Here is a 17,334-nt window from a genome sequence, read left to right as displayed (position 1 = left end):
CACGGGCAGGGAGCAGTAGACCATCAAGTACCTTATACAAAGGCAACCAACATGGGTGCCTATTGCTTTCATGCTCTGGTTAGGAACCCATAGAGTAGGGGAAGCTGGGAGCCTCCAGATGTTGCTGGACTCTTAACTCCCCAGTGTTCTTTGGGGCTCAAAATACTAAGGTTGCATACACTCTGCGTGTGCCCCAAGAATCCCGGGAACCTTAGTATACCCGTCATGGTGCTACAGTTGTTCCCAGCACCTTTAAGCTACACTTACCAGGATTAATTTCTCAGGGGTGGGGGAATATGCTTTCAATGTATGGTGTGCACGAAGTCACGGATTTTGTCAGTAAACTCTTCTCCCCGCACGCCGGCCACGGATATCCCCTCCGTTTGTCAGACATTTTACGCTTGAGGTTAGACGGAGGATGGGATCTGGTCTCGTCCAGGACCGCCTGAGATCTGCTTTGGAGAAACAACAACTGGGCCACGCTGCGCAGCGCCACCTTCCCTTGCTTGTTGCTTGCTTGCTGCTGCTGCTATTCTGCTGCAGAGGCACAGCGCTCAGCCGTTTGCAGCCCAGCTTCTCGCCCCTCCTCGAAACCGCATCCTGGGGCCGAGCTGCGTCTTTACGCGCCCTGACAGGTGCTGCTCCGCGGGGCGGCGGGGAGGGGACCGGACGCAGCTCGCCGATTGGCAACTCGCGGGGAGATCGGGATGATGTAACCGCACATGTCCCGATGCCATTGGCGGAGAGGCGGTCCCGGCCAGCTGACCGAGGTCCATTGGGCAGGCGGAGGTGTATTTCCCCGATCCTAGCCTCGGTTGCTGCAAGCAGCCCCGTGCGCAAAAGTGGGCGCTGCTCCCCGCCAGCCTCGCCCCTGCCGGCCCGCGCAGGCTCCCCGGAAGGGCGAGCGGGGGCGAGGGAAGGTAGGTGCTCCGGACGGGGGTGGGGGAGATTGGAACAAACAGGTCCTTTTCCCCGCGGGGAGTGGAGAATGGGTGGGCATTCAGCGCTTCTCCCACCCTCCGGTCCGTCTGCAGCCTCTCCTCTCCGCCATAGGGTGCACCGTCGCCTGCAGGAGAGGTCAGCCACCGTCTCTCTCTCTCTCCCCAAGGCCTTCGTGGGTGGGTCCGGGCCACAGGCCTAGCCAGGGTCCCACGCTGCCTGCTCCCTCCATAAATTGCGATCCCCCGTTAGATGCAGCCGGTGCTTGTTTTTGCAAATAAATCCCCGCTGCCATTTATTGCGGACTTGCTCCCGAGCAAGCGCCCTGATTGCAGAAGGGCCGCCGGCTCCCTTTCGTGCGCCGCACGCGATGAATGGCAGGATTTTGCTAAATTCATACCAGGCGTTCGGCAGTCAGTCAGGATGGCGGAAATCGGGTGCCAGGGATGCCAACTTGGAAAAATAAATTAGGGGGGGGGCAGTAATGCCTCGACCTGCATAATCGATCACATTACATAGACACAGACAGACACCCACCCACTATTTGAATGGGAATGCCTATCAACTTTGTGGGGGCCACGGCCTCTAGGAGTTGGCTCCTATGTCGGGTGAGTGGCTGCTCTAACTCGCTTCGATAAACGGCGAAGCCTAGCGGGTTATCGTTTTCATTCTGCATAAATTAATCCCAAATGATGGTTGTGCATTGTGAGTATTAGCGCAGGCTGCAAGATCGAGTTCATTCTTAATAGGTGGCTCCACCCAGGATCTATGGGTCGCCGGACTGGGGCTGGTTTCGCCATCAAATGTGGGCTGGGCACTCCTGGGTTTTCCCTTCTGTTCTATAGCAATGTGATGCCCTCCAGTTGCGGCTAGACTACAGCTCCCATCATCCTTCACCATTAGCCATGCCGGCCTAATTGTATACCCCAGGAGGCAGGTTAGGTTGCAAATGAGTGACTGGCCCAAGGTCACCCAGTGAGCTTTATGGCCAAGTGGAGATTTGAATCCCGGTCTCCCAGGTCCTAGCCTTAACCACTCTTAACCACTATGCCTCTCTGACTCATGGGAACTGTAGTCCCAACAGCATCCAGAGGGCACCACGTTGATTACCCCTGCTCTATAGACAGGAAGTTGATAGGCAGAGGCTTGAAGGCTTCTGTGTATGGGTGTGTTTTCAAACGCCATGTGAATTGGTTCTTTTATTTGTATGCTAATAAATGTATGGGACTTGGGTGGCACTGTGGGTTAAACCACAGAGCCTAGGACTTGCCGATCAGAAGGTCAGCGGTTTGAATCCCCACAATGGGGTGAGCTCCTGTTGCTCAATCCCAGCTCCTGCCAACCTAGCAGATTGAAAGCACGTCGAAGTGCAAGTAGATAAACAGCGGGAAGGTAAACGGCGGCGTTTCCGTGTGCTGCTCTGGTTCGCTAGAAGTGGCTTTGTCATGCTGACCACATGACCTGGAAGCTGTACGCCTGCTCCCTCAGCCAGTAAAGCGAGATGAGTGCCGCAACCCCAGAGTCGGTCACAGTTGGACCTAATGGTCAGGGGTCCCCAGAAATACCTGCCCTGGGACCTTAAAGGTAAAGGGATAATAAATAATAATAATAATAATAATAATAATAATAATAATAATAATAATAATAAATTTCTGTCTTCCCTGAGAGGGCTTGAGATGATGCCCATGTAGCAAGGGATAACAAAACTCCTGATCTAGCTCCCACTGCAGGAATGCTCGGATTCCCAAAAAACAGGGTTGAAGCACAACCCACAGATTTGCTCCTTGTTATCAGCCTGGAATTAAAATGAGGCTTGGGGAGAAGCAGTTCACAGTGGCCTGTTACCCAGGATTTATTTCATTTAGAAAATCTTTACTATTGATCATCATCTGAGGCCCTTTTTCATGTGCCCCCCTCCTTGGGACGCCTGGAGGGTGGCAACACAAGAACGGGTCTTTTCAGTGGTGGCTCCCTGATTGCAGAATGCTCTCCCCAGGGTGGCTCATCTGGCACCCTCATTACACAGCGCCAGCTGCCAGGTAAAAAATAAATAAATTCATTTTTTGCCAGGCTCTTAATCTTATCTGTGGCCACCTTTGAGTGGGTAGAATGTTTTAATCCTGCCTTTTATAAAATAGGATTGTCTTTTTTATTTTTCTCCCATTTTCCCTTTTATGCCAGTTTCAATGTATGTAATTGTTTGATGATTTATTGTGAGTCGCTTTGAGTTATCTTGGTTTTTTTTTTAAAAAAGTGACCAATAAATTTAATAAATAAAAATAAAAATAAATGTAGAACGGACCATTTGTTCCTCTCTAAGAGCATCAGGTTCTGTACCCTGAAACTCCCTGAGGTAAAAATGTTCAGGCCTCTGGCCAGAGTAAGGCTCTTGAAAGCAGATAAAATGTTATTTCATGATTTCAAGCCTACATATGTTTTGAATTCCAACTTCCACCAGTCCAGGCTGCATGGCCAGCTGTCAGGGTGGATGAGATTTGAAGTCCAAGCACACGTGGAGAGCATCATATGGGGAAAGGCCTAACCCTGATTCTTCTCTCCTGCCCAGAGCAATTTAACAATGAAGGACCATTGTCCTCCATATGCACCACAAGTGCGCCCTGGGCCCACTATTTTGTATCTTGTTCCAATTGATAGAAATTATAGAATAGAGTTGGGAGGGACCCTAAGCACCATCTAGTCCAACCCCTTGCAATGCAGGGAAATGCAGCCGCCCTATTCGAACCTGCAACCTTGGCATTATCAGCACCACGCTTTAACCAACTGTTGACATCGTAAGGGCTGTAATGAATGAACCTAAGTTAGCCGTGCCCGTTAACTCCAGTGGCTGTACAGTGGTACCTCGGTTTATGAACACAATTGGTTCTGGAAGTCTGTTCATAAACTGAAGCGTTCATAAACTGAAGCGAACTTTCCTACTGAAAGTAATGGAAAGTGGATTAATCTGTTCCAGACGGTCCATGGAGTTCTTAAACTGAAGCGTTCATAAACTGAAGTGAACTTTCCCATTGAAAGTAATGGAAAGTGGATTAATCCGTTCCAGAAGGGTCCGCGGAGTACTCAACCTGAAGCATACTTAACCCGAAGCATGGGTGTAATTGGTTCCGGAAGTCTGTTCATAAACTGAAGCGTTCATAAACTGAAACGAACTTTCCCATTGAAAGTAATGGAAAGTGAATTAATCCGTTCCAGATGGGTCCGCGGCGTTCATAAACCGAAAATCCGTAAACCGAGGTGTTCATAAACCGAGGTTCCACTGTATTCTGAGTTGGCATAGCATTGAATCCCATAATTCCAGGGGGCGGAGAGTAGATCCTGCAAACCTGTAGCTTGTCCTTTTTCGTATCCTGAGCTCTAGGCTGGGATCTACTTGCATCCTCCTCCTCCTCCTCCTGGCTTTATTTAGCGGTGAGAGCACTTTGACAGCTACGAGCACCCATTTCAGGCCTTTATTTTTAGGCAGAGATTCCTTCGCTCGAATCCTGGAAACGGCTTCGGAAGCTGGCATCAGGCCCCAGGATCTGAATTTGCTGGCTGGGGGCCTGCTCTCCTCTGCAACAACTAGCCTGGAGAGTCTGAGCAGGCACTTTTCCCTCACTACACAACATGCCTGCTCAGCTTGCAGGATGGCAAGATGGCGGCCATGTACGGTGGTCTTCCAGGTGCTTGACACCCCCTCTCCCCCCCCTCCCAGCCCCCAATTGGGAAGGCCTCTCAGACAGTTGGCAAAGACAGGTTTCTGCAACGAGCTGGCTTCGCCTGGCTGCTACAGAGAAATGCCTAGCAAGGCAGCCCAGGTGCATTGTGGGCCATTCGGCAAGGTTTCTGAGTCATAGCACAGTTTCTGGGTAGGCCGCAGCCCATAAAATCAGTTGGAGGGGATCTTGTGGCTCGTCCTGTGCAGGCCCCGGGCCCAAGGAAGGGGATCCAAAGCTAGGGCACCCCAACTTCTAGCTGAAGGCTTCCAGAAAGCAAGAGCCAGCAAGCAACCCATCTAATGGCAGGCACGCCGTTCATTTAAAGGAGATGACTTCATGGTTGTAGCCAGGATTAATGTTGGGAGGGCAGGCTTTATGTCGGGGGAGGCAGAACCTCAGATAGTTAAGTATTTTTATGCATGACTTTCCCCCTAGAGTCCTGGGAACTGTAGTTTAGCCCCTCATGGCACTACGGTTCCCAGCGCCCTTAAACTACAATTCCCAGGATTCTTGGGAAGATATCAGGTGCTTTAAATGTATGGTGCTTTTGCAGCCCGACTCCATTGCTGAAGAAAAAGCAATGAGTGTTCAATGTTACTAATTCACAGCAGCGGATAAATATTAAAAAAGAAATAAAAAAAATCAGAATAATCAGCTTCTATCAGAGGAGGGTGGTGGTGGAGATTTCACATCCTGGCATTGCCGGTGAGATTTGCAAGCTTTCCCAACAGGACCACCCACTTGAAGGCTCCTCCTCCTTTCTTCCAGCCTGGTCCCTAACCTCCTGAAGATGGCTTTGCCCTGGGAGAAGATGCTGCCTGCTTGGCTCTCGCTTCTCTTGCTGCTCCTCGGGGTTCCAAGCGGGAGCCCTTTGCAGCAAGAGCCCTGCCAGACGTGCCGCGACCTGGCCAGCAACTTCAATAAGGTGGGAGGCTTGAAAGAGCATTTCGGTTTGGGCTGGGGTGTGTGACCGCTCTTGCACAAAGTAGAGACTTGCAAGCATTTTGAGATGGGATGCCACGCAGTCTCTAGCCTAGCCCCTGAGCTCCTGTCTCCAAGGAGGACTAGGACTGGAGCAAGAGAAAGACAGACAGACAGACAGACAGAGATGGGGTGGGGGTTCAAGCCGAGGGACCTGGTGAGCCTGTGTTTTAAAGATCAAGGATGTGTGGGTCGCTGCATGCAGGTTGTGGGGTTAAAGGGTTGCTGGGGGACGGGGAGACAAAAAAATTAGTTTTGGGATTGCTGTGAGCCTTCTCCTGCCTTCCCAGGGTCTGGAGCGGACACAGCGAGAGAACTTCGGGGGCGGGAACACAGCCTGGGAAGAAGAGAAGCTTGCAAAATATGCAAACAGGTGACCTGAGGTCTGGGCTGGGCCAGGCCGTTGGTGAGATGCTGCTACCTTGATGGGGAAAGGGGGTGGTGGTGGCAAACCTTCACTAATAATCCTGATCATGAAAGAGCTCAGAAAAATCAGCACGGTCAAGATGGCGCCATTAAATGTAGTCTGTGACCTCTGCCGCAGAATCAAGCGGAGGACGAAAAACTCCGGCTGATGCTGACGCTCTTGATTGTTAAAAGCAAGTTACTAGCCCTCAGGATTATACGGATCAGAGAAGGAAATGTTGTCAGTCCTGACAAACACCTTGCCTGTTTATTCCATGATGGCGCAGCTGTCGCCCACAAGCTCCCCAGGGTGGATTGTCCGCCATATTGCCACCTCCCGACTTTACTCAGGGGGGGGGGGGCAAAAGGGAAATCCTTAGGGACTGGCTGCTTGAGCAGAGTAAACGCAAGCTCTCCTGGTGGAGTTTTGAGAAGAATATAGGGCCAGCCAGGCTTTGCTGGTCAAAAGAGGGACAGAGGTTTACAACATAGCTGCCAAGTTTTCCCTTTTCTCGCGAGGAAGCCTATTCAGCATAAGGGAAAATCCCTTAAAAAAAGGGATAACTTGGCAGCTATGGTTTACAAATGGTTGTTTGGGCAGTAGACTGGTTAGTAGGGGAAGCAGAGAGGGCAGACTTTGTAATGCTGGTGGAGGGACTGCTTTGGTTTTTCCAACTGCCTTGATGTTCATCCGGCCTCTTTCCCTCATTTCAGTGAGACCCGCCTGCTGGAAGTCTTGGAGGGTGTGTGTGCCACATCAGACTTTGCATGCCACCAGCTGTTGGAGCAGGGAGAAGACCATGTGGAGCGTTGGTGGTTCCATGAGTGAGTGGGAAAGAGCAAGCGTTTCCATCATGGAATGTTTCCTTACACATCCCAGGACCTGCTTCTGGTTCCATACTCAGTATGTTTGTAGCTATAGGCCAGGGATGGTGGTGTTGAACTACAGCTCCCATCATCCCTCCCTGTTGACTGGGCCTTATGGGGGTTGGAGTCCAGCAACAACAGGAGGGCCACAGGTGTCTCTATCCTTGCCTGATAGACATAGGTGCCAACTCCCAGATTGAAAAATCCAGGATCGGCGTGGTGTGGCACCGGAAGTTGCATGGCGGCCATTTTGGAACTGGGCAGGGTGGCACCGGAAGTTGCTTCTACACATGCTCTGCCCATTTCCAAAATGGCCGAAGCGCTGGAAGTCGTGCTGCGGCCATTTTGGAACTGGGCAGAGCAGCACCGGAAGTCGCTTCTACGCATGCTCTGCCCATTTCCAGGATGGCCGCAGCGCCAGAAATCGCTTCTGCACATGTCCAGAGACTCCAGACATGCGCAGAAGGAGCCTCCCCGGGCCGGTAAGAATCCAGGGGATTTACGGGGTTTTTAAAAATTCAGGCTGCCAGCGGGAAATGGCTGGAAAAACGGGGATTTCCCGGGGAATACGGGAGACTTGGCAGCTATGCTGATAGAACATCTCTTCCGAGGGGCCTTTCCTGCCTGATTCTGGCTACTCCATTCTCAAGGCGCAGCGGAAGAGCTGTGCAGGGCCTGTGGTGCAAATAAGTCCCAGCATGGGACCAGGGCAGTAACAGAGGCTCTCTTTTCCCCAGGCAGCGACAGCACCCTGATTTTTCCCAGTGGCTCTGCATGGATGCATTGAAAGTCTGCTGCCCTCCCGGCACTTATGGCCCTGACTGCCACAGTAAGTGGTGCTGTGTGGCTTCCTGCGATGATGGGTGCTCAGTGTCATGTACCTCAAACTCATGTCACGTCTGATACCACTTTTGCAGTCATTTACAATCAAGACTTTTTACAGCCTTTGGAACTGTAGTTTGGTACAGGTGCTGGCATCACAGAGCTATGACTCCCAGCACCCTTAACAAACTACAGTTCCCAGGATTCTCTGTAAATTGGTGTAATAGCACTTTCAACGCATGGAGTAGATGTGACCTCTTGAGTTTATATGCTGGATGCCTCAGTTCCCTGTTGGGGGTCGGTCAAAGATAGGGTTGCCAGACTCAATAGAGGACAGAACTTCTGTGCCTTTAATTGCCCTGCTCTCTTTTGAGTCTGGAAACCAGCAGACCCTTTGCTTGGAAATTAAACAAGGGGTTGTACTGTAGGGGGTTGTACTAGGTGACCCTTATGGCCCCTCCCAACTCTACAGTTCTATGATTCTAAGGGAAGTTGGCCAAATTGAAGTGGGGGCAGCTGGGGCCTTTGAACAGAGTGAGACAGATACAGAATTGTTACCGTTCCAGAGTAAATACGTATTGAATGGGGTCATGTGTTGAATCGGGCGGTCTGCGCATGGCCGTTTAAGGTCAAGCAACTGCTGAGCCCCAGCATTTCCTCGCACCTCTCCGCAGCCTGCCCTGGGGGTGCCCAGAAGCCTTGCAGCGGGTATGGGCAGTGTGATGGTGATGGCACTCGCAGGGGCACCGGCCTGTGCATGTGCCAGACGGGTTACGGCGGCCCCTTCTGTTCCGAATGTGGAGATGGCTACTACGAAGCTTCTCGCAACGACAGCCACCTGGTATGTGCGGGTATGTAGAGTGCCCATGCTTTGCTAGACTGGGGGCAGGGTCTGGAGATGGAAGCGCTGCTGCCCGTGCTGGCTAGTGACTTCCCGTCCTATCACCTCCTTCCTTTCTTTTTTCCTTTGAATACTCACAACCACACTCTTCCTGAGCTCCCCCCTGTCTGTGGTGGAATGGGGTTCCGGAAATCTGCGCAGTATTTCGTTAGATAAAATCTATAAACCTCATTGTATCTTATCTGTCTGCTGATGCTTACAAGGGGAGACACCTTGATCATCATCTGTCTGTTATATAAGCTGGTGTACACATTCCCCTGGCATCCCTTGGCATGCAGACATACTCTAAATAAGGCAATATAGTAATATGTTGCACTATATTATTATTTATTAAATTTGTATAACACCCTACACCCGTCGATCTCAGGGCTGTTCACAGTGTAATAATAGTTATATTTATTGCTTAGCGTCACTGTTAGCACGTATTACTAAAAGAATATTTAGGAACACAGGATTGTGCTTCATTCCAGGTCAGACTATTTGTTTATCTAGCCCAGGGATAGCCAATGTGGCATCCTCCAGATGTTGCCGAATTACAACTCCCATCAGCCTCAGCCAGCAACAATCAACAGTCAAGAACGATGGGAGTTGTAGTCCAGTATCTGGAGTCCTGTCTAATCTGTCTGGCAGTGACTCTCCAGGGCTTGAGGCAGAGAGGGATCTTTCCCCCATTTGATCTTTTTAGGTGAATGAGCCAGGTGTTAAACCTGAGCCCTTGAGGTTGGGGCTGAATCCTTGTTACCACCGTACCACCTGGCCTCCTCGAGCCCTGTTTTAATTGGCTAAACACTGGCCCTGTCTGTAGGTACGGTCGTCACAGCTGATCACTCTTACCGATGGACAAGAATATTTTCAACCTGGGCTGAATTAAGTGAAACACGTAGCGAGCTGCCTTTATGCAAAGTCAGACCAATGGACCATGTGCCTCAGTATTGTCTACACTGACTGGCAGCAGCTCTGTGAGGTTGCAGGTAGAGAACCATGCCAGCGATGGAACCCAGGGGCCTTCTGCATCCCAGGCAGATAGAAGGCTTTACCACCAAGCTACTGCCCTTCCTCGAAAGCAGACGTGTCACAGACATGATTTTACGTTCCTCACCACTGTATCAGGTTGAGTGCTGCCTGCATTTCCTGTTTACCTCCTCCTCCTCCTCCTCCCCTCATCATCTTAGGCCTGCGGGAAGTGCTGTGTATTATCAGTCCCCTTCCGTAGTTCGTATTACTCTGGCCTGGCCTTGGAAAGATGGGGAGCTTTTTGCTCTCCCCCCCTACACACTAGGCTCTCTTCCCCTCTCTAGAGTGCTACCGGGCCTGCGGACGCTGTTCAGGCCCCGAAGATTCAAGCTGCCTTCGCTGCAAGAGGGGCTGGATGCTGCACGACCGAAGGTGCATTGGTGAGTTTGTGGGACTATATAATAATAATAATAATAATAATAATAATAATAATAATAATAATTTATTATTTATACCCCGCCCATCTGGCTGGGCTACCCTTGCCACTCTGGGTGGCTTCCAACAAACATTAAAATACATCAAATATCACAGATTAAAAACTTCCCTAAACAGGGCTGCCTTTAGGTATTTTCTAAATGTCAGGTAGTTGTTTATCTCTCTGACCTCTGATGGGAGTAAGATTGTCTTCCATAAACACAGTGTTAACAATGGGTCCGTAAGTAACTGTGGAGGCCAATTCCAGATCCACACGTCCTTCCACAGTGGGGACATTGGTTTCCAGGTGGGAGTTGATCATGGTGTGGATTTGCCAAGTCCTCTTAGCACATTTCTCCCTTGCATCCTGAGATCGAGTTTCTGCCAACGCTAAGGCTGAGGTTCAAAGAAGAACCAGAGGGTGTTCCACAGGGTGGGCGCCACTACAAAGAAGGCCCTCTGCCTGGTTCCCTGCAGCTTTGCTTCTTGCAGTGAGGGAACCGCTAGAAGGCCCTCGGCGCTGGACCTCAGTGTCCGGGCAGAACGATGGGGGTGGAGATGCTCCTTCAGGTATACTGGACCGAGGCCGTTTAGGGCTTTAAAGGTCAGCACTAACACTTTGAATTGTGCTCGGAAACATACTGGGAGCCAATGTAGGTCTTTCAAGACCGGTGTTATGTGGTCTCAGCGGCTGCTCCCAGTCACCAGTCTAGCTGCCGCATTCTGGATTAGTTGTAGTTTCCGGGTCACCTTCAAAGGTAGCCCCACATAGAGCGCATTGCAGTAATCCAAGCAGGAGATAACCAGAGCATGCACCACTCTGGCGAGACACTCTGCAGGCAGGTAGGGACTCAGCCTGCATACACCAGGTGGAGCTGATAAACAGCTGCCCTGGACACAGAATTAACCTGCGCCTCCATGGACAGCTGTGAGTCCAAAATGACTCCCAGGCTGCACACCTGGTCTTTCAGTTACCCTGTTTAGGACTAGGCCGGAAAGAACCCATGGTTGCTTAACAACCAGTGAAAAAGGATTGGCAGGGTGGTGCTAATTATTTGGGGGGGGGCGGCAAAGGTAGATGATTCCCACATGGGGAGAGAACAGGAACTGCTCTGCATGAGCGCTGGGTTGACAGATCTCTCTTTGTCCCACACAGACATAGATGAATGTGGCACAGACATGGCGCACTGCCGGGCCAACCAGTTTTGTGTCAACACCGAGGGGTCCTACGAGTGCCGAGGTAAGAGCCCCCAAGCCTTAAAAGTGTGCTGCCCTTGGACAAGTGACTCGACTCTGCAGAAAAATTTATAGCACACTACCCTCTTCCTCCACCCCAACCCCCTTCCCGGACAAAATAAAAAATACATATGCCAGGTTGGACTGAACACTCTTTTGCTGGGGTGGAAGAGGAGGAGAAATATAAGCAGCAAGGGCTTGAGAACAAAGCCCATTTGGAACGTCACAGGGGACAACGCCATCTCTCTTTCGCCACAGAACTTTAGCGTTCCTTGTCCACATCCAGTTTCCAGACCCTAACCCTTTCCCTTTCTGTTCAGATTGTGCCAAGGCCTGCATTGGCTGCATGGGTGCCGGGCCTTCCCGCTGCAAGAAATGCAACAAGGGCTATCGACGCGAAGGTGTCAAGTGCCTCGGTAAGTCGTCTCACCAAGCAGTTATCTCGCAGCTAACCCTTCCCTGCATGATGAAGCTAGTAGACAAAGCTCTGCCTTTTGTTTGGCCTATCAGCGAAGCATCATTTAAGGTTGCTGTACTATTCCTGCCGGTCATCTTACTGCCCGTTGTTGCTGTAACTTTGGGAGCTTCTCTCCCCTAATTTTCTGTTTCCTTTCTGAAATCTCGGTTCCCTTTTATCGCTGTGCAGTTTTCAGCAATTAATTTCTCCGTACACATTGGAACTTATTGGCTATTGACGCCAGGCAGGCACCCACTTAAAACATTTCTGATCAGGGAAGCTGATCTAGACACCTGGATGTGAATGTGCTGCAATCTTATTTTTTATTTATTTTTGTTTTACTGTTATTTATAAAAAATTTGTATACTCGTAGATGTCAGGGCGGTTCACTACGTAAAATTACGATTTAAAAAACACAAAATACACAATAAAAATAAAAGCAAAGACGACGCAATAATCCCCCCTTCCACACTTAAAAGGGCATTGGATGTCAGTCAGTGAAAGACCTGGTTAAAGAGGAACGTTTAAACATTAGGAAGAACTTCCTGACAGTAAGAGCGGTTTGGCAGTGGAATTTGCTACCAAGGAGTGTGGTGGAGTCTCCTTCTTTGGAGGTCTTTAAGCAGAGGCTTGACAGGCATATGTCAGGAATGCTTTGATGGTGTTTCCTGCTTGGCAGGGGGTTGGACTGGATGGCCCTTGTGGTCTCTTCCAACTCTATGGTTCTATGATTTTTGCCTGGTTGTCCAAAATAATGACGGCGCCAGCCAAATCTCCCTGGGGAGAGCATTCCACAAATGGGGGAGCCTGCAGAAAAGGCCTGTTTACTCTTAATTTTCTTTTAAAATTTTCATTATTTTAAATGTATTTGTTTTTAATTGATGATTTTTATTGGAAATCACTAGGAGGTTTTGCTACAGACAAGCGATATAATGCTCTCTGTCTGTATATAAGGTGGGAGGGTCGGGGCCTAGAAAGGTTATTCCACCCTCTGTGGAGAAATGGTTCCCAACCACCTAGTGTGACTCCCATGTTCCCTTCTCCCAGATGTGGATGAATGTGCTGGGGACATAGAAGAACCCGTATGCACAGGTGCCAGTGAGGCCTGTGAGAACACAGACGGCAGCTATCGGTGTGTCTGCGCAGAGGGACACGTTCGCAAGGAGGGGATCTGTGTGGAAGACAAGCCCCCAGGTAAACCGCAGCAGCAGCAGCAGCATCGCTCTTTATAGCACATGTTCTCTAGCTGGGGAATTGGAGGAGGCAATGTCAATGGTGCCCTGTGGGGGGTCAGTCTCTACGGCTTGCCTTCTACCCCGGAAGCAGTTTCATCGACCATTTTGTAGGTTGCTGGGAACCAGTAAGAGACAGTAAGAGCTGTTCGGCAGTGGAATTTGCTGCCAAGGAGTGTGGTGGAGTCTCCTTCTTTGGAGGTCTTTAAGCAGAGGATTGACAGCCATATGTCAAGAATGCTTTGATGGTGTTTCCTGCTTGGCAGGGGGTTGGACTGGATTGCCCTTGTGGTCTCTTCCAACTCTATGATTCTATGATTCCAGAAGATGACTTTTGCCTAACAAACCAAGTCAATCATGAGTGGTCTGGCTCCACAGAAAAGTTATACAGTGGTACCTCGACTTACGAATTTAATGCGTTCTGGACGCACATTCGTAAGTCGAAAAAAATTGTGAGTCGAATCCCATAGGAATGCATTGGGAGAAAAAATTCGTAAGTCGAAGCAACCCTATCTAAAAATCCGTAGGTCGAAAAAATCCTATCTAAACCGCATCCAAGATGGCGGGCGGAGCTCCGTTCGTAAGTAGAAACATTAGTAAGTAGAGTTATTCGTAAGTCGAGGTACCACTGTAATAATAATAATAATAATAATAATAATAATAATAATAATAATAATAATAATAATATATTATTTATACCCCGCCCATCTGGCTGGGTTTCCCCAGCCTCTCTGGGCGGCTTCCAACAGACATTAAAATACAATAATCTATTAAACATTAAAAGCTTCCCTAAACAGGGCTGCCTTCAGATGTCTCCTAAAAGTCTGGTAGTTGTTTATCTCTTTGAGTAGTTAACGCTACCTATCAGACAAGGCTTCCTTCTTATGGAGACAGGCACTCAAGATATAGCATTACATGCAAATATAAACATTTTAATACGAGTTTTCAGAAGGGTGGCGAGAGTCTGCTTCACAAGTGAGGAGGGCCAGGCCAGTTGGTGCCACCAGCTCCTAAAGTTCGCCTGAGGATATTTTTGTAGCATTGCTTATTCTAATACTTTAAATTGCACGCTGCCTTTACAGAAAGGCGGCATATAATAAATGCAATTAGTAATAAACAAATCGCCTGTTGTAGCAAAACCGCCAAAGAGTTTTGTGGCACCTTTAAAGGCCAGCACATTTATTATGCCGTGAGTCATAGGGCTGTGGCCACAAAGACTTGTGACATGATAAATTTGTTAGTCCTTTCAGTCTCTCTTGTTTTTAATTGAATGCTTAAGTGCAGGGGTGAAATGCAAAATCTAAACAAAGTTGTGGCTTCTATTAAAACTTGGCGCAGCCACTAGGAGGCTCTAGGTGACAAAAGCTGTCGGTTTCCCTTTCTTACGACTCCTTCCTTCCTCCCATAGATGCTCCCGAGAAAGGATTCTTTGACGACATCACGGACGACGAGGTGGTTGTCCTGCAGCAGATGTTCTTCGGTGCCATCATCTGTGCTCTGGCCACCCTAGCTGCGAAAGGAGACATGGTCTTCACCGCCATTTTCATTGGTGCCGTGGCCGCTATGGCTGGCTACTGGCTGTCTGAGCGCAGTGACCGCGTGCTGGATGGCTTCATCAAAGGCAGATAGTGCACGGGCCAAGGGAACGTCCGTCCCCTTCTGCGTCCTGCCTCAGAGAGCCAGCCGGTGGGCAGGAATCCCTTGACCTCACCCCCTTTAAAAATCCAGATTAGAGAGGCAGAAAGGCCAGGCCGTATCCCACTCTCGGCTGTTGGTAGCCTTGGCCTAGCATGCTATGAAGGTAGAAAGGGGACGCGAGAAGAAATGTGTTGGCCTGAGAGGAGGGCTCTTGGCATGATGGAGGTGGGGGTGGGGAAATACCCCTTAAAGGTGCAAGAGGACTGATCTGGGTCACCGTCACTGGGGTCTGGAAAACAAGTCCCCGTTGCTCTCTGACTGGCCTGGCCCTCGCTGCATGTGGGGTGATCTCAAATGTGTTCCTACCCGTGGATTCCAGTCTCCCCCACACTGGTCAACTCAGATGGACCACCAGGAAAAATGTTTGTCTCACTGTGGAAAGAAGCACAAGGTGGGCGGGCTTGGAATTGCTCCCTGCTGGCTCTTTGAGGGGCTGCCTCTATGGCTGGGAGCCGATCTACACGTTATGCTGGAGGATTTAGCAAAAACTGAGGCAGTACCATTCTGGACTGTTGGCACTTTGAATGCTTCCCCCACCTAAAAAAGAAATGAATCTCCCTGCATTCAATGAGCCAGCATTATCAGTGAGAATGGTTGAAGCCATGGCTAGGGATAGTTATTGGTGAACCCCCATCATTCCTGATCACACTGTATTGATGGGTGTCTCACAATATCTGGAGGACCACGTTCCCCATCTCGGATTTAGGGCATAACCTTCTCCCTGATAGGCTAGCTTACTTAATGCAGGGAGTTTTATTGGGCAGTGGGGAGGGAGAGAGCATTCAAAGATAAGGTCCCACTCACCCCTGCCGTCTGAAGTGGTACAGTCCAGAATTCTATTCCCCCCCCCCGCCAGTCTCTCCTGCCTCCTTCTGCATAATGTGTAGAACAACTCCGGTGCTGCCAAGGGGCAGCGCATGAGGCAGAGGGAAGCTTGATTGGCACGCATGCCCATCCTTGCCCCTTTACTCCCGCCCACTCAACCATTTGTCTGTCCATATCTCAGGAAATTAAAGCTCTCTCTGTCCACATCCCACATGGTTCTGGCTCTCTCTCTCTCCTGTGCTCATTCCATCCGTTCTAGTGCAGGGTGTGTGTCAAAGCTTGGGACGAGGCCCGCTATCTCAGCCACTCTCAGATTTAAGGAATTTGTTCTAAAAAATAAACACTGCAAAATCTCGCCGGTTACTTCGCACACACACACACGTGGCACACAAACAACTGCACACTGAAGCGGCTCTCGGAATATCCTCTTCTTCCTCCCTTCGCTACCCCCCCCCCCAAACTCCATGTGGGTGCAGGTTTATGCAGATAAACTCCTGGCATTTCCAGCAGGGGCAAAACAGGGTGACAAGGGAATATTGCCCTCTGCAGGCCTTTGGAGAGCTCAACACTTATTGTGCTTGTTAGAGGAGGCCCTTCTCTGTGTTCCACATTTTGGAGAAGTACACAGGGTTGCCATATTCCCAAAAATGAAAATCCGGACAAAGTTGTTGGGTGGTGGGGGTTTTTTTGGTCAATGTTGTTGTCCCTCCAAAAAAAAAATGCGTTTTGGGGCTTTTCTTGGATTTTTAAAGCATTTTATTTTTTCATATTTTTTCCATTTTTAATAATTTAACAATTTAACATACATTATTACTTATTTATTCATCCCCTTCTAGACTCCACCCCACCCCTGGTTTCCAATTTCTCCCTTTTATTACCTTACACATCTTTAGTTTTCCATTCAGTTACAAGTCCATTGATAACCCTAATTCACATGACTTCATAGATGCTATGTCAGTCCTGCTAATGTTTTTAAGTCTTTACAGTGGACCTTAAGATATCCTATAAATTTACTCCAGTCTTGTATAAACTTTTTTCCATCTTAGTCCTGGATTTTCATGGCCCTCTTTGCCATTTTGGCGTAGTCTATCGTCTTAGTTATCCATTCCTCCTTCGTTGGTACTTCTTTCAATTTCTGGGCAAGTAGCATCCTCGCGGCTGTATTTAAAGCATTTTTTTAAAAAAATAAAATGACCCCTACTTGCCATACGTCTGGGTTTCCCTGGCCACTTTGCCAATTCAGCAAAAATTGCTCAGATGCCATTTTGCAGCCCAATTCCCGGACGTATGACAGCCCTATGTACAAAAGAGAGGGCCTTTGCTCTGGAGGTGTCATCCTGACTATGGAATGAATGCTCCCCCCCCCGGGGTGGGAGATATGTCTGGCAACCACAAGTGCATTCATTTCGACACCAAGTTAAAATCTTTTTATTGCTCCAGACGCCTTGCACCACAATTATTCTTTTTTTTTTAGCTAACTGGATTGTGTTATTTCTCTTTAAGTTTGCTTCATTGTTTGTCAGCCTAAAAAGCTGCCTTTAGACTGAGCCAGACTCTAGATCAGTATTTGCTACACGGATTGGCAGCAGCTCTTGGGGGCCTGGCGTTCAAACAGGACTCTCTTCCACTGATACCTGGACACTGAACGTGAGGCCTACTGCGTGTGAGATAGACACTCTGCCACTCAGCTAGGACCCTTCCCATTTTTTATTTTTTATTTTGCAATTTCACATTTCTTTGTATGCTGGTGGGAAATCCCTTTGATGGAGGCTAACTTCCCCCCCTTTAAAAAAACAAAACCCAAGTAAGAGAAGCGTTTGGGAAATG

The 17,334-nt window shown here is 49.2% G+C and overlaps 1 protein-coding gene across 6 annotated transcripts; it reads left to right on the top strand.

Moving 5' to 3' along the window:
• The first annotated feature begins 282 nt into the window (after positions 1-282).
• On the top strand, positions 283-15,718 carry CRELD1 (CRELD disulfide isomerase 1). 6 transcript variants are annotated; one of them, XM_088662643.1, is made up of 12 exons: positions 542-920; positions 4,417-4,619; positions 5,424-5,580; positions 5,927-6,009; positions 6,756-6,866; positions 7,646-7,737; positions 8,405-8,581; positions 9,930-10,025; positions 11,216-11,299; positions 11,616-11,711; positions 12,800-12,946; positions 14,393-15,718. In XM_088662643.1, the coding sequence occupies exons 2-12, from the start codon at positions 4,564-4,566 to the stop codon at positions 14,611-14,613; spliced, it is 1,320 nt and encodes a 439-aa protein (XP_088518769.1). In that variant the 5' UTR covers positions 542-920; positions 4,417-4,563; the 3' UTR covers positions 14,614-15,718. The 6 variants fall into 6 exon arrangements, with proteins under 6 accessions (XP_088518768.1, XP_060127240.2, XP_088518769.1 ...); XM_088662646.1 differs by having other exon boundaries at positions 778-920; positions 5,387-5,580; XM_088662642.1 differs by lacking the exon at positions 4,417-4,619 and having other exon boundaries at positions 283-1,077.
• The last annotated feature ends 1,616 nt before the right edge of the window (positions 15,719-17,334 follow it).

Source organism: Zootoca vivipara, chromosome 2 (assembly GCF_965207765.1).
Source record: "Zootoca vivipara chromosome 2, rZooViv2.hap1.1, whole genome shotgun sequence".
In the NCBI taxonomy this organism is placed as follows: domain Eukaryota; kingdom Metazoa; phylum Chordata; class Lepidosauria; order Squamata; family Lacertidae; genus Zootoca; species Zootoca vivipara.
Note: the sequence above shows the minus strand (reverse complement) of the source record. Positions and strands in the feature narration are given on the sequence as shown.